The following is a 16,950-nucleotide window of genomic DNA, read 5'->3' as shown; positions in this document are numbered from 1 at the left end:
ACTCATAGATGCATCGTATGCGGTATACATGACAGGTGAATGGGCCCATATTCACCTTTGATATTTCTAGTATTCGTGGGATTTGATCCAAATTTAGTTGGTCTATTAATTAATGAGAACAAGCAATGTAAGAGAATTCGTAAAGAACTTTCTAGTTCTTTAATATTTACCCATGTGAATTCTCTTTTATTTTTGCACATCATACTTAAATTAATATGGCTAAATCAACTATGCTAACTGGATAAATTATCAGTATTGATAAACTTCAGGTTTACACCATGACGTGTGCAATTATCAATAACCTTCGAGTTTATTATGATATGGGTTTTTATAGCAATAAACTTCCACTTTATTGTGGCATTTCTTTTATTTATGTAGTACAAACTGAAGAATAAAGCGGGTAATTTTTCATATACATATTACCCCGCTACAAGTTGTAGTAATAGAAGATATTAAATCTTTTCTTGATTTGTAGTCTCAATATAACCAACCGCTTTCGCGAATACTTTAGAAACTAAATAAGTTTCTTTGCTAATCAATTTTATTTCTCCAAAATAGTATAATTGGCTCTTTCAAAGCTTTTAATTAATTTTGTACTACCACATATTCATCAACATCCATATGATGAATATCTCTTTCAAGGAGAAAGTTATACCATTATGGTCATGGTCAAAATCATTATAGGCAACATATGCTGCGTCTATTACTTTTGTCCTGTAATAATCATATTGCCATAATATTTTGGCATAATCACAATAGGTACGTGATCAATGACTATTCATGCTATAATAATGAAATTATTAACTTATTTCATCTCAAATCTCTTTCTAGAGGTTAGTGTGGTATATCCACTACCACTAGCATGTTCATATTCTTTCAAGAATGAATATGTATTCATAAATCACATGTTGTCACATTCACATCACGAATGGACAATAATCATCTATATGTGCTCTACAAAATCTCATGTCAAATTGATGACAAATATTACTTTCACAGAGTGAATGATTATTTTGTGAATTCTTATTGTTCTCATTACCACAGTGATGACGATTATAATTTTGTCTATTACCACGTCCACATCCATTGATACCTTCACGATAATAATTTTGTCTTCTTTCAGACTTATCACATTCTCTTAAGGGAATGAAAATGAAGCAAATTCAATGGGACATGTTTCTATTCCTTGTGCTCACAATCATACATGAATTTGATCATGGCAAGACATAGAAATTTTACCACTTCGGGTGATTATAATTTCTTACAAACTCCATTAGAATTATAATCAAAATTTATTGCCTTTGCTTGTATTTAAAATCAAATTATAGAATGTCAAGAATTTAAAAGAGAAAAATAAGGTAAAATACTTACTTTAAATCCATAATTTATTCCTGAGGGAAGTTCATGGAACAATTGACAATCATTATGCTCAATATTATATATAAATTGAGCACCGTGCACGTATTCCAAAGCCTCTACTCAATTGGTTGGAGTCTTGTGCTGATAACGTGTTATAAAACAATAAAAGAAGAAGAAGTGTATTACAGAGAAAAGTAGAGAGATAGAATTCTTATTGGTTTGGGATGAAATACAATGGAATAGAACCCCTCTATTTATAGGAAAAAAGTGACTTAGCCACCAAGTAACAAACCCTAAAATCTCTCTAAAATATAGACATTCACCTTAAATACAATTATATTTATAACAGAAGAAGAGTTTTGGAAAATATTTTTCCTTCTCTTGATATGGGGAAAATATTTTCTTTCAATTAGAGGAAAATGAGTTCATGAGAAAAATATTTTTCAAAACATTTAAGCCAACCAAACATAAAAAATTAAAAAATATTTTCCGAAATAATATTTCCTTCATACCAAACACACCCTAAGTCAAAATAAAATCAATCTCCTCTCTAGTTAAGTCAACTGTTGCTTTCACGTTTATAGTGGAAACTTTAAAGAGAAATAACTTTCACACAAATGTACTACTATTAATAGAAAATTAATTTTCTTTTAAAAAAACAAGGAGCTTTCCCGAAAAAAGACGAAGTAGATATCTTAAGAACCACGTCGTTTTCGCTGTAATGAAGGAAAGGCGAAAAAAGAAGGAAATTTAACTCGCTGAAATGAGCACTACAGTAGTACTCCAAATTTGTTAGAGAGAGATATTTTCCATTTACAGCGCCAGTGAAATGCGAAAAACGTCCAAGGGTTCCAAGCTTCCCCTTCTTCAGGTAATTGAAAAAATTAGGAGAGATAATTGAAAAAGCTCCTCTTTGATTTCTTCTTCCTTTTCCTGATGGGACGCTATATTTAATTGCATATTAACTATTTGATGAAAGGAGTCACAGTGTAACTGAAAATGAAACGACGAGGTGATCCAATCAAATTTGTATGCGTTCTAGTTTCTACTGTTTTTGCTTTCGTTCTGTGTCTTTCAGTACTTAAACTTCACGAAATACCAGTAGGAACTAGTAATGCAATTAATTTATCAGGAGTTAAGAAACTGAAAGTCAATCCAACAGCAGCAGGAGGAATAGGGAAGTTGGGCGAAGTGTTGATCGGAATGCTGCCTCGAGATTTGGGGTTCACTTTATTTTTGCCATCTGAAAAAGCATTCCAGCGGGACCTGGGTTTGGGCCCAAGTGATTTGGTGGGCGATAATGGGAACGATACATATGCAATACTAACTCGAGTAATGGGGTTTTCAGCTGTGCCGAGAGCGATTAACTCGGATGATGTACAGTTGGGGAAGGAGATTGATTATGATTCTATATCGGGATATATACTTTATATATCGAAAGATTCAGATGGGTCATTGATAGTGAATCGAATTGCTTCTGAAATGGTGGATCTGAGAAGAGGGAAGATAGTTGTACATGTTATGGATGGGGTGATAATGGATTCAGAATTTGAGCAGTCTGTACGACCTGGTTCCGAGGAGGATAATTGAGCTCAGTTTCGTGAATTAATGATTTGCTTGATTACCCCATTTTCACTTGGGGAAAAAGTTGTGAAGCTTTTACTGAGTAACGATTGAAACATTGGGATGGCGCAGGTGGATCTATAAAGAGGAAAACTTTGTTGGATTTGCTGTCTCTGACTTTATTAAACAATATTGGTCTTTGTGTAGTTTTTTTGTTGATTTGGACTTTTTCAAGCTGATGTTTTGCTGCTGCTTGTTTGTTACAGTAATTTAGCCTGTTATTATTGTTACACTACAATATTATTGTAAAAAAAAAAAAGAGAAAAGAGTTATAGCTGTTACACTATACTTTATTTATAGTCTTATAGGAAGAAAAAAAAATCTGTTATAACTCTAAGAAAGTCCGCCCACCATTAGCAGCAACAACAACAACCTAGTAAAATCCCACTAGGTCTGGGGAGGGTAGTGTGTACGCAGACCTTATCCCTACCCCGAATGAGTAGAGAGGCTGTTTTCGAAAGACCCTCGACCCACCATTAGCGATGGAGTAATTTGCGGTTAATAAGGTTGTACTGGCAGATAATAGTAGCTGATATGTAATCTGGTTTAACAGCTTCGTGGAGTGATATGGTTGTTCTTGGAATGCATGTACACATGATGCTGCTAACTTGCAAGATCAACTAAACCCAAAGGGCTTAAAAAGAGAGAGAATACTGGAAGAAGAATAGAATCGTAGATTCAGTCTGTTCAATAGTCACTACCAAGAACAAATTCCACAACGAGGTTTCTAAAATCAGCTTATCTATAGGCATGAATCTAAAATTAAGCAAATTTTCATAATTACTTATGAAAATTCCTCAAAACCACGCTGGATTCCCTATTAAAGGGGAATTCCATTCTGAAGCACATTCTGTATAAATTCCTCAGAAATTATAAACCCAACTAAAAACTCAAAAATGCCCAAATAAAAAACCGACTTTTAGAAAATTGAATGCAACAATAAAAAGCTGAACTCGACCAAAAGTCCAAACCTCTCGATCCGATGGTCTTTTGTTTACGTGTACAATTAAATGTTAGAATAGGATTAGTATTATACTCTTACGCTAATATTTATTTATATTGTATTAGAGAGTGACAAATATGCTTATTCTTGTACAGTGGACAACTTATAAATACAAAACCTTTACCTTGTTTAGGGTAAGCACGGCATTTGTACCAATTCTATCATGGTATCAGATACAAGCGGCGATCCTGAGTATTAATCCGTCATCGTCCGGTGTTTCTCTCTCTGGCGACTTCGTCTTCCCGTTACTCCGTTGTTGTTCTTCTTCTATGTTCTCTGCTGCTACGGGCACTTCGTCGGCTTCGGTTGTTAACAAGTCCATCTAATTCTTCATCATATTTGCTTATTCATGTTGACTTTAAAGTGGGTTTCCTCTATCTACAATTATTCTTTTGTCCCCATTGACAGTGGACAAACTCTAGCGACTATGTCAATTGAGTTTAGGTACTGCCACTATTTTCTTGATTGATTAGGTGTTATTAGTTGGGTAATCTTTTTATTGAAATCATATTCAACTTGCTTTGGTGCTTCCGTTACTTTGGTGCGACGTGATTCTTCTTGGATTAGCATTATTCTGCTTTTACATGATTGCATCTGCAATCCCTTTCTCTGTTCATATAAAGGATTTGGTCCCTGAAACATTGCACCAAACTAATTATTTGAAAGGACTCACTTACTTCAACCGGTGTTGGAGATGTATGATCTCTTTGGCCATATTGATGGTTCTAATATGGCACCTTTACAATTTCTGCCTGTTACTGAGGGTTCATCATCTGTTCAGCAAATTAATCTTGAGTATGCAAAGTGGCGTAAGGTTGGTCGTCTTATTATTACTTGGATTCATGCTACTATACATTCTGATCTCATTCCTTTACTCTATGATTGCTTCTGTTCAGCAAATTAATCTTGAATATGCAAAGTGGCGTAAGGTTGGTCGTCTTATTATTACTTGGATTCATGCTACTATACATTCTGATCTCATTCCTTTACTCTATGATTGCTCTACTGCTGCCGATGCTTGGTCTAGGCTTAAAATACATTTTCTTCATCAGTCTACTGCCCGTGAGATGCAGTACAAACATAGTCTTCAGACATTTAAAAAAGGAGACCTATCTATTGATTCGTACATGGCAAAGATACGTGAATTTGCTGATTGCCTTCATTCTATCGGCCGTGGTGTGGATGACCCTGAATTGGTACGTTGTGCTTTGAATGGTCAACCTGTCTCTTATGAATCATTTATTATTATGGCTTCGAATATGCGCCTTCCTCCGACTTTTGCAGAGTTGTGGACTATGCTCATTACCCACGAGGTGCGCACTCTGCCTACAAATGATGTGGCCTCTGCTCCTCTGCCTACCGCTTTGTTAGCTGGTTCATCTTCTGATGTTACTTCATCTTCTCCTGTTGGTTCATCTTCTGGTCGTGGTAACTTTGGTCGTTCTAGAAACTATCATGGGCAATCTGGTTGTGGCCGTGGCTCTGGTCGACGAGGTCGTGGTTCTCCTTTTCAACAATCTGATGGAGGTCATTATCAGCATAATGTTTGGCAGCAGTCCACAGTTCCTCATGGATATGATAAGGGTGTTCTTGGTGCTTCCCCAATTCAGATGCCTCCATTTGCCATGCCGAACCCGACTACTCCTATGGTTACTTGTCAGATTTGTAGTATGACTGGCCATACAGCTATCTCTTGCCCGCAGCGTCATAATTATTCATTTGCTCCCACCACAGCTCAAGCACACTTGGCAGCCTTGTCTCTCCATTCCCCGACTGACAGGAATTGGTACTTGGATTCGGGAGCGACCTCACACATGTCTTTTGACCAAGGTAATATTTCTTCTCCTACTCCTACTTTCAATAATTCTATACTTGTTGGAATGGTGAATCAGTTCCTACTCATTCTATTGGTTCTTCCTCCTTGTCCACTTCGTCGCATACTTTTTCCTTGCCCTCTGTGTTATGTGTTCCACTTCTTCGTAAAAAGTTACTTTCTGTTCGTCAATTTACCAAAGATAATATTTGCTCAATTGAATTTTTTCCATGGGGTTTTGTTGTGAAGGATTTACAGACGAGGAAATCCTCCACAAATGCCACAGTGACGGGCCTCTATATCCATTTTTTCAACTTGCTTCCTGCTCGTCCTCCTCTTCATCAGTTTGGCATGCTCGTCTTGGTCATCCAGGATCTACAATCCTTGCGTCACTTAGGTCTAGGAATTTTATTTCTTTCAATAATACAGATCTTGGGTCGTTCTTTTGTAATTCTTGTTTGACTTCTAAGCATTCTACTTTACCATTTTCTATTAGTACTTCTTCTTCAACTCATGTGTTAGAGTTGATTCACTCTAATGTATGGATGTCACCTATTCCCTTTGTTACTGGATTTCGATATTATGTTATTTTTATTGATGACTTTTCCAAGTATTTGTGGCTTTATCCATTGCGGAATAAAAGTGAAGTTTTTCATTGCTTTTGTGCATTTAAAGCTCTTGTGGAAAAGCAATTTTCTGCTTCTATCAAATGTTTTCGTTTTGATTGGGGGGGGGGGGGGGGGGTATTTAACTAGTGCATAATTCTTGACATTTCTTTCTAGTAATGGTATTATTTTTCAGCACTCTTGTCCTCACACACCACAACAAAATGGTGTAGCTGAGCGCAAGCATCGCCATCTTGCTGATATGGCTCGTACTCTCCTTTATCATGCCAAAGCTCCGCTAAATCTTTGGGTTGAGGCTTTTCAAACAGTCACATACTTGATAAATCGACTACCGACTCCCTTACTCAATTATTCCTCTCCCTTTCGTCTTCTTTTTGGGATTGATCCCGACTACTCTATTTTACGTCCATTTGGCTGCCTCTGTTACCCCAATTTGCACCCTTATCGAATTCACAAACTAGATAATCCCTCATCTCCTTGTATCTTTATTGGCTATAGTTCCAATCACAAAGGATATCGATGTCTCCGTCTTGATATTCAACGTGTTTATACAAGTCGATCTGTTCGCTTTGTCGAACATTGCTTTCCCTATGCCACTCCACATCTTCTTCCTTCTTTCCTTAATTTTTCTTCCTCTACTTGGCATACCCCATTGCCTCAGCCCTCCCGCGTTGTATCACCTACTACAGTACACTCTAATTCTCCCTCTTATGATGTTCTTGCTCCTCCTACATCTCAAGTTTTGCTTGACCATTCTTCTATTGCTCCTTAGAGTTCTTCCCAATTGCCTTCGTCTATTTCCACACCATCTATCCCTATATCTCCTGATCATTCTACATCAATTCCTCTGTGCCTCCTACTTCACCATTGCCACCTCCTTCTCATCATATGGTTACCAGGTCAAAAGTTGGTATTGTCAAACCCAATCAGAAGTATGCTTTACTTGCTCAGTCTCTATCTGAATTACCTGTTGAGCCATCTGTCGACGCCCCCTTTTTCTTCCAAAACGGAGTTCGGAATCGGGTATATGACATTCGGGAGGACAACTCTATTCCCTTGCGAGAATTGGGTTTTTAGTTTGAAGAGTCACCACCTAATGATTATAGTGCATTAGGACACTTTAAGGAAGAATTTGAGATAAAGAACCAGAGTTTGGGTAAGGGCTAGAAATTATCTCGAGGGGAAGGTGTTAGGCACCCCTCAAGATCCACTAGTGTGGTTCCCGGCCATGCTACAATAGTGACTTTGAATGCAAACAAACAAGTAAACAAGCAAGCTTTGCAAATACGAGAAAACTATTACAAATAAGGAGCACAAAAGGTTAAAAAAATGCTGAATTTTAGGGAAGGAGCAGTTTAGTTAAAAGTGCAAGTAGGAAGAAGTCAAGTACTTAGTGCGAACAATCTAAAAATTATGTGAAAAACAGAAGTCGAAAGTGCAACAGCTTTTTAAGATTCAGAAAATTATTAAACTAATAAAGAGGGATGGGGGTCCTAGGTTTATATATTACATGGATCATTCGCACAACACTGGTACTCAATTGTACGCATAGTGTTATCGTGTAATCATCATCTCCATGTCTACCCTTTCCCACCCCGTTAAGGTATTGGAGCGCGGAATGGTATCGTTTGCTTATCGCATGCTATTACCCGTCCCAAGCTATCAGTCCCGGGGCATTTGGACTTCTAATCCTAAAAGGGGAAGAAAGGGATGGGGGCCTTTATGGAGTTTAAAGGCAAAAATTCTAATCGACATTCAAAAACAGTAACAAGTAGGGGGAATGAACAGACAAACAGGTAAGGCTCACATAAACCCCGTAAATCAGATAACATATAGTTTAGCATGCCTTTACACATACTGGTTTGTCTTTAAAATTAAAAACTTAAGCAGCGAGCGGACTGTTTCGATACATACGTTTAGACAAGAAGCCCACATTAGGCAACTTGGATCCAATTGTCAGAACTTAAGGTATTTTAAATGAGTGATTTAGAAAGTACTGGTTCTAGAAAAGTAGTCTAATACCGGAAAGTACAAACTGCAGTCAGTTTAGAAATAAGTTTTAGGGAATCATGAGTATAAACCATAAATGGAGTTCCAGAGTCGGAAATACTTAAGGAAAGAGTAAACTGCAGAACTATTTTAAAGACAATTTCAGGAAGACCAAAACTTAGTTGGAAAATGTTTAGGCAGAATTTTAGAAAGAAACCATTTCAGAAGAGGTGCTGATTTGAAGGACTATAAAGTAAACTGATTCAATAGAGTTTTTGTCAAAAGATTGAGGCTGAAAACATTAAGACATTAGAGACCAGTTAACAGATTGTTATTGCTTAAGAAGAATAGGACGAACTTGATGCGGAATCCTATGATATCTATATCTGATTAAAAAAGTCTGTTAAGAACTGGTAAGAAGAGGTAATTATTTAATTACCCTACAGTTTGCCTAATGCATATGCATTCCCTATAGGCATGATTTCTATATGCACTGATTACATGAACGTTAAGGTCCTATAGGCAGGATTTCTAGATGACTTATATCATAATTAAACGTTAAACCCTATAGGCATGGTATCTAGGTGACTTGAATCAGAAACATCGAACCATCTTATGTACAGTATTTCTAGTGAAAAAAAATTAAAGTCCTAAAGTCATGATATCTACCCTTTATTGATGCAAGAAAGTAAAACCCCTCCCACACCCTTTTACTAGATTCCCCGAGTTCTATACAAGTTATTACAACCCAATGAATCAACTGAAATAATAGAAATACATCAAAAACTAACAGCTAGATCCAAGCAGCCTAATTCAATCTTAATGTCCAATAATATGTATTTAACCAACTCCGGGGTCCAGATCTCCAAAGCCTTCTCATTATCCAGGGCGTTTCAAAGTTTCAAGGAACCTCAGGGATTCCAGGCATTGCTTACACCCAGGATGCCATTATGAACAGGATGGTGCAGTGTGGAATAGCTAGCCCTCAGGCATCCAAGTTCAGAGGGAGCTCAGGGGTCCCAAAGCATGNCTCACCCCCAAAATCCCTACTTCTTCCCCAAATTCTTCTACATCAAATATTCCCATCTTCCTTTATAATCAAGGTAAGTACTTTTCTCCTATTTTTTCTCTCTCTTAGTTTTTTCTTGTCTGAGATATACCATTACCGCGCCGCATAGGACGCTGCACCTCGGGACGCGGAAATATATTTATTCGGCCAATAATTTTAAAAAAAATGAAAAATTGGAAAAATGGGGCCCGCTCAGTTTTCTCTCTGTATCTCTTCTCTTCTTACCCTACCCCTTTCCCCTCTTTTCCTCCATTCTCTTATTCTTCCTTCTCTTATTGCTCTCTAATCCCTCTCTAACTCACCCCCAAAATCCCTACTTCTTCCCCAAATTCTTCTACATCAAATATTCCCATCTTCCTCCATAATCAAGGTAAGTACTTTTCTCCTATTTTTTCTCTCTCTTAGTTTTTTCTTGTAGTTTTAGTTAGTTTTTCCCCTAACCCTAGGTAGTTGTGTTTTTTATATAAGTTTTTAGTTTTTTTTTCATATTATGGCCGAATTATGATTATTTATGGTGGGTTTTTGTTAGTATTTATGCTTGTGGATGGTTGATAGTGTACAATGGTGATATTGGAGTAATTTTGGGATGTATTTTTGTTGGGCTACCTTATGGCCGAAAATTTGAGGCTATTTTGTTGAAATTTGACCACTTTGTGCTATTGCTAAGATTCGGTGATGTTGTGATTGTATTAGGTAGTCAGATTGGTATATCTCTGTGGTGATTCTAGCCCACTTTGAGTTAAAATTTTATGTTAAAACTAATGCCCACAACGTGTTTGGTAAAATGCTCTCGTGAGATAAATTGTGTCTTTTGTTGCTAATATTAGAAGCTAATTGAATTGTAATGAAGTGAGAATAGATGATAAGTGTGGCGTGGGCGGTAATTTTCTTAGTTTGAGAAATTGTGAAGTGTTAGCCTAGAGTGCTAATTGATTGACCACCACATTCTATTGTGTTACTAGTTGCTAATTGGGATGTCCTATTCATGCTATGTACTTGTGTAGTTTTGTTGTGTAACTTCTTAATTTTGTTAGTAGTAAATTAGTATAACTTTTTGGTTTTGTTTGCTTGGTTACTAGTTTAGCTTCTTCATGTTTGTACTTTACAATAGTAGGTGCAGGTTCAAGGCAAGGTGATTCCCCTTTCCTCTCAAGTGATAAATCAGATTATGGAATTCCCGGAGCATACTCATAAGCTGTTCCACAGGCTTCTTCGTCTCCCAAACTATCCTAACATCCGCCGACAGTTGTGTGAAGCTGAATGTCTTGCTATATAGAAAAGGGATGCCAATGAGTACCACATGGATATAGAGAATAGCACACTCTAGCAACCAACCACGGTTCTTATACGGTTGATCAATGCCAAGATTATGCCTACCCAAAGAGATACTGATGTCTCAAGGGTGAATGTGTGTCTGACTTATGCCTTATTGACCAGGATGAAGTTTGATCTTGGCAAGATCATGCTTGATCACATAGCTCGGGTGCGACCATTGGGACCCGCTGCCTATATTACCCGAACATGATCACTCGGCTTTTGCGGACGCACCATGTGGAGGAGGAGTTTCATTATGATAGGACGATCACAGTGACGCGGCCTATTAAGGCCTTTGATGTCACAATTGTGATAGACCCCCTTGCTTCAGTTGTTCCTATGGACCATAGGTTGGTTCGTGTCGAGGAGATACTGCAACTGTTGTTTGCTTATATGCGCCTTCGCGCTGCTAGGGGGAGACTGACTTGGATGAGTTGCAGCAGGATCATCCCCTATCTATTGTTACTCAGCAGTGATTGGGTCTGGGTCACGACCCAAAATCCTACCTTAGGCATCGTGAAGGCACCTAGTTTTTAAGACTAGGTAAGGCGATTACTTACAACAATTAATCTAGTTTGATAATGATATTGTAAAATAGAGTTTAATATAAATACCAAAACAAAGGTGAAACAAGCCTATGCGATAACAATCACAACCACCACCAAAGACTAGGTAATGCAAAGTCACAAATTCTAAATGAATACGTAGGAATAAATAAAAATACAATACTGTTCGGATAACGATTTAACAGTACAATAAAAGAGAAAGGACTCCAAGGGACTGCGATGACCAAGCAGCTCTACCTTGAATCCTTGTGAACACGAAGCTAACTGCCTGAGTCCATTATATCCAATACCTGGATTTGCACAAAAATATGTAGAAGTGTAGTATGGGTACACCACGGTCGGTACCCACTAAGTATCAATACTAACCTCGGTAGAGTAGTGATGAGGTACAAGTCAAGACACCTACTAAACGTAATAAACATGTGCAGTAAATAAGTATAAAGCTAATAATGGAAATAATAAGTAGTAAATGACAAAAAGGAATAAACATGTGATATAACCGTAAAGTTATCCGAACACCGTTAAGTACCAGTGAAACCAATTAAGGAAAAACAATAACAATCGAATACTCAAACTGTTCTAACATAAGTTTCACAACAGAATTTCTCCGAGATAGCTCATCTTATAAACACAAGTCATGAGTCTTAAACCATAAATCATATGCTCATGGCACTTGGTGCCCATATTAATCACAACTGCATGGACAACTCATGTGCCAATATCTCAATCTACCCGGCTTCATCATGGCTCACAGTCACAATCCGCCCGGCGTGGTCATAGGCTCAATACCAAAACTCGCCCAGCATGGTCACATACTCAATATCACAATGGAAGCAGATAATATAAGAATGTATGGGCATGACCAACAAATGTCAAGTCTCATACTCTTGAACTGGTATAAGTGGCATGTTACGGTGTATTCTTGTGCGAGTGTACTATTCCATTCCAAGTCAACAAGTAATATCAAGACATCGAGTAGCTCATTGAAAGCAACACAATAAGTCACGTAAGGTGCATGACATACACAAGGAAAATCACACCATCATATGAATATCATCAACATAATGCCTCAAGGCCATCGCATATCACCCCTCAGATAGCCACCCTTATCTCTCCGTATTTATAACATCATTATAGCCACAATTATCGTTCCGCACAGACATTTAACATAATAGCTTCCCTTATCACTCTGATAGCCACTCGTATCACTCCGATAGCCACCAGTATCACTCCGCCTTGACAATATCATTAGCCATCCGTATCACTCTACCCAGACAATAATATAATAGCCACCGGCATTGCTCCGCACAATCATCAATAGTGAGATGCCACCCTTATGCTCCGTAAGACAACAATCAATCCACACAACAAATTCACATGTGCTAATATCACAATAACACGACATATAAACTCATACAACAAGTGCCCATAGGCCACAACCTCTTAACAATAACAATACCATCATCACCACAACACATAGCCCACGGCTCAAACATAATATCTACAAAATCTTAATAGCAACAAAATGAACGGGGGGAAGTAACCCATCAAATCAACGATACCCCATTAAACAACAACTCCAAACTAAAATAGGTTAATGACTTTCAATAAATTCAAATTTAGTTAATTGCTTAAGAATAAACTCAATGATGAAGGTATTTCCATGAAATGACAATCTTCGAATTCTAGTGTATGACATAAGCTAACAATGGATGAGATGGCATGAACTAGCAACTATGTCTAAATGCATGAGAATAACCCGACAACAAAAGGATATCATGTAACAACATTTTCAATGAAACATAACTCAACAATAAAAGAGGTCACATTACGATAAAAGAGGTATTAACTTCAAATAAGGCATATAAGAGTAAACTTGACAAGTAAAGGATATGATATGTTCTAACAACTTCAAATAAATCATGTGAGAGTAAAACATGACAAATAAAAGATATAACATGTGCTAACAATTTCAAATAAATACATGAAAGAAACATAAGAGTCTATACTGGTCAATTTTCACATATAAGCCTGAGTACACATATGTCACCTCGCGTACACGTCTTTCACATAATTTAAACAACACAATCAACCCAAATCCTATGGGGTAGTTCCTCCACACAAAGTTAGGCAATATACTTACCTCAAAGAAGCTAAATCAATAACCTAAAATGACCCTCTCGTGTGAAATAACCTCCGGACGGCACGAAACTAGCCAAAATAACTCAATATAATGAATAAAAGCCATAGGATATAATTCCGGATAATAACACTTCGATCTTTAATGAAAATCAAAAGGTCACCCATAGGCCCGCACCTCGAAACTCGACAAAACTCACAAAGTCCGAACACCCATTCCGATACGAGTCCAACCATACCAAAATTATCCAATTCCGACATCAAATCGTCCTTCAAATCATCATTTTATATTTTAGAAAGTTTTTTACAAAAATCCCCAATTTTCCCAATTCAAATCACTAATTAATTGATAAAACAAAGATGGAATCATGAAATATGATCAAATCTGGGTCAAAAACTATTACCCTAATCCAAATCGCAAAAATCCTTTCCAAAATATTCCAAATCTAAGCTCTACAACTCAAACTATGATATAAATGGGCAAACCCTCGAACTATATGTAATCTGCCAAATATTGCGCTTTTTCAGTCAGTAGTTCGCTTCTACGACGGTCTCTTCTGTGGACATAATCTCGCACATACGAGAACCCATCAACTGGCGTTCCACCGCATCTGGAGTCCTGAAGTGCTTCTGCGATCACACTTCTGCGACCATTCACCGCATGTGCGGACCGCTTCTGCGATGGGATGACCGCATGTGGGGTTCTGCTTCTTCGATGGGACGACCGTATATGTGGTCCCTACATTCTCCAACCAAAGTCCACACTTGCGCCTTATTGGCTGCTTCTATGGCTCCTCATCTACGGTCCTTTATCCACATGTGCGATGGCATCAGTAGTCAGACTCTTCAGCAATGTAACAAGGTTACAAAATGATCCGCAACTCGTCTGAAACACATCTGGGGCCCCCGGGACCCCGTCCAATCATACCAACAAGTTCCATAACATAATTCAGACTTGATCGAGGCCTCAAGTCGCATCAAAACTACAAATTGCACCTCAATTCAAACCTAATGAGCTAATGAACTTTCAACTTCTATAACTCGCGCCGAATCATACCAAAACGAACCCGGAATGACCTCAAATTTTGCGTGTAAGTCCCAAATGATGAGCTATACCAACTCTTGAAATCATAATTCAACCCTGTTACTAACAAAGCCAACTCGCAGTCAAACCCTTCAACCTTCCAAACCTTTAATTTTCTAACTTTCATTAAAAGTCATCAAATTAACCTACGGACCATCAAATCTATATCCGGACATATGCCTAAGTCCAAAATAACCATACGAAGCTATTGGAATCATCAAAATACCAATCCGGAGTCATCTACACAAAATTCAAACTTTGGTCAACTCTTACCACTTAACAACAACAACAACATACCTAGTATATTCCCAACAGGTGGGGTATGGGGAGGGTAGTCTGTGCGCAGACGTTACCCCTACCTAATAAAGGTAGAGATTTTATTTCCAATAGACCTTACCCCTACCTAATGAAGAAAACAAGAAAGGAAGAAGAAGAAGAAGAAGAAAGCAATAAAGGAAGAAGAAGAAGAAGAAGAAGAAAGCAAGAAAGGAAGAGAGAAGAAAAAGAGGGAGATAAAGGGACATGTGTGTTACTAAGACTATCGGTGAACAACTAAGAAACTCCCAACTACCTACTAACCTTCTACCCTTATCCTCGACCTCCATACTTTCCTATCAATGGTCATGTCCTCAGTAAGCTGAAGCAGCGCTATGTCCTGCATAATCACATCTCCCCAATACTTCTTAGGCCTACCTCGACCTCTTCTCAAACTCACCATGGCCAACCTCTCACACCTCCTAATGGGAGCTTCAATGCTTCACCTCTTAATAGGTCTGAACCATCTCATCCTCGACTCCTGCATCTTGTCCTCCACCGGAGGCTACTCCCTCTTTGTCCCGGATAGCTTCATTCCTAATCTTATCTCTCCTGGTACACCCACACATCCATCTGAACATCCTCATTTCTGCTACCTTCATCTTCTGCACATGGGAGTTCTTGGCTGGCCAACACTCAGCACCATATAGCATAGTCGATGGAACCACTACTCTATAAAACTTACCCTTAAGTCTTGGAAGCATATTTTTATCACATAAAATACCCGAACCATCCTTCCATATCAACTCCGAAACGCACAAAAATTGCAATCGACCACAAACACAAGTTATTATACATAATACAAAGCTAATCAAGACCTTAAACCACCAAACGGAATTCTAAACCTCAAAACGGTCGGTCGGATTGTTACAGTCTAGCCAAGGGAGGACAACTGCCACCTGACGAGGACTTGAACTCTGTACCTTCTGATGATGAGGAGTACTTGCGCACCTTTGAGGGTGCTGATGATGATCAGGGGCCTTAGGGAGTCACCTTTTCCACTCTTGTTTCTACTATTTTACATTGGGGACAATGCATTCTCTCAAGTGTGGGGGTGGGTACTCCTATTTTCTCGTATTTGTCTTGTTTTCTCTTCGCCATTTGGCTTTGTTTGATTGGTTTCTTGCTTTGTTAGACAATTTGGCCTATAATCATAAATCTGAATTCTATTTGGCCTGTAATAGTTGGTAATTGTAATTGTTTAGTATTTTGGTTTTTTCCAACAATGGATTTAGTCGGCTGTCTTCTTTAGGGATTTGAAGTCGAACGAGAGAAAAAAAAATAATACAAAAATAAATTAAAAAATCCAAAAATATGTCTTTTATTTTTATTTTACTTTCTTAGATAGTGTACTAATTCTCCCTTGGTTTTTCTTTTTGCCGCGACTCTTTTTTACGGATTTTACTTGAACTGGGTGTAGTTAGTTTTTTTCTAGGAAATTGGAAGAAAAACAAAATTCTTGGGTCACTGTGATTATTCGAAGTAATTTTCTTTGGCTGTGTATGCCTTGAGAGTGGTGAGTGCCTTAGTTGTGATGTCTAGGCTCAGTTCTTGACTCATGGATAAGTACCTTAATTTATTTGATCTCAACTTTGCTTAACTGTTTTGACTAGAGATTCGGGATAGATCTGATCCAAAGTGAGTTAAGTTCCAGTATGTGTGTGAGATTTTGTGAATATTCTATGTATGTCGGTTGTTGCCTACAACTTGCGTTGTGTGTTTGCAAATCGAAATAATAGTTTTATTCAGTCTAGGAAGTGATATATGTATTTCTTTCTTGAGCCATATATATGCCTTTAACCCAATAAAATTAATGTGTATCCTAGCCCCTTCGAGCCTGTAATCCTATTTCTTTGGCAACCACACTACAATCATGACCCCATTTATTTGAATTGACTCTCTATTTGAACCTTTTACCTCTCTCGAGGACTTGAAATGGTCATGATCTTGATTAAAGGTAAGTCTGGGTATGGTTGGGTTATTGAGTGGAACTAAGAAAAATGGAGAATGGTGCACTGTTTGAAAAATTGTGAGAGCCTCTTGTAAGGAA

At 37.9% G+C, this 16,950-nt stretch overlaps 1 protein-coding gene across 1 annotated transcript; it reads left to right on the top strand.

Moving 5' to 3' along the window:
• LOC109224591 lies at positions 2,071–3,263 on the top strand. The gene has a single exon (XM_019389140.1). The coding sequence runs from the start codon at positions 2,359–2,361 to the stop codon at positions 2,947–2,949; it is 591 nt and encodes a 196-aa protein (XP_019244685.1). The 5' UTR covers positions 2,071–2,358; the 3' UTR covers positions 2,950–3,263.

Source organism: Nicotiana attenuata, chromosome 3, assembly GCF_001879085.1.
Source record: "Nicotiana attenuata strain UT chromosome 3, NIATTr2, whole genome shotgun sequence".
Classification (NCBI taxonomy): Eukaryota; Viridiplantae; Streptophyta; class Magnoliopsida; order Solanales; family Solanaceae; genus Nicotiana; species Nicotiana attenuata.
Note: the sequence above shows the minus strand (reverse complement) of the source record. Positions and strands in the feature narration are given on the sequence as shown.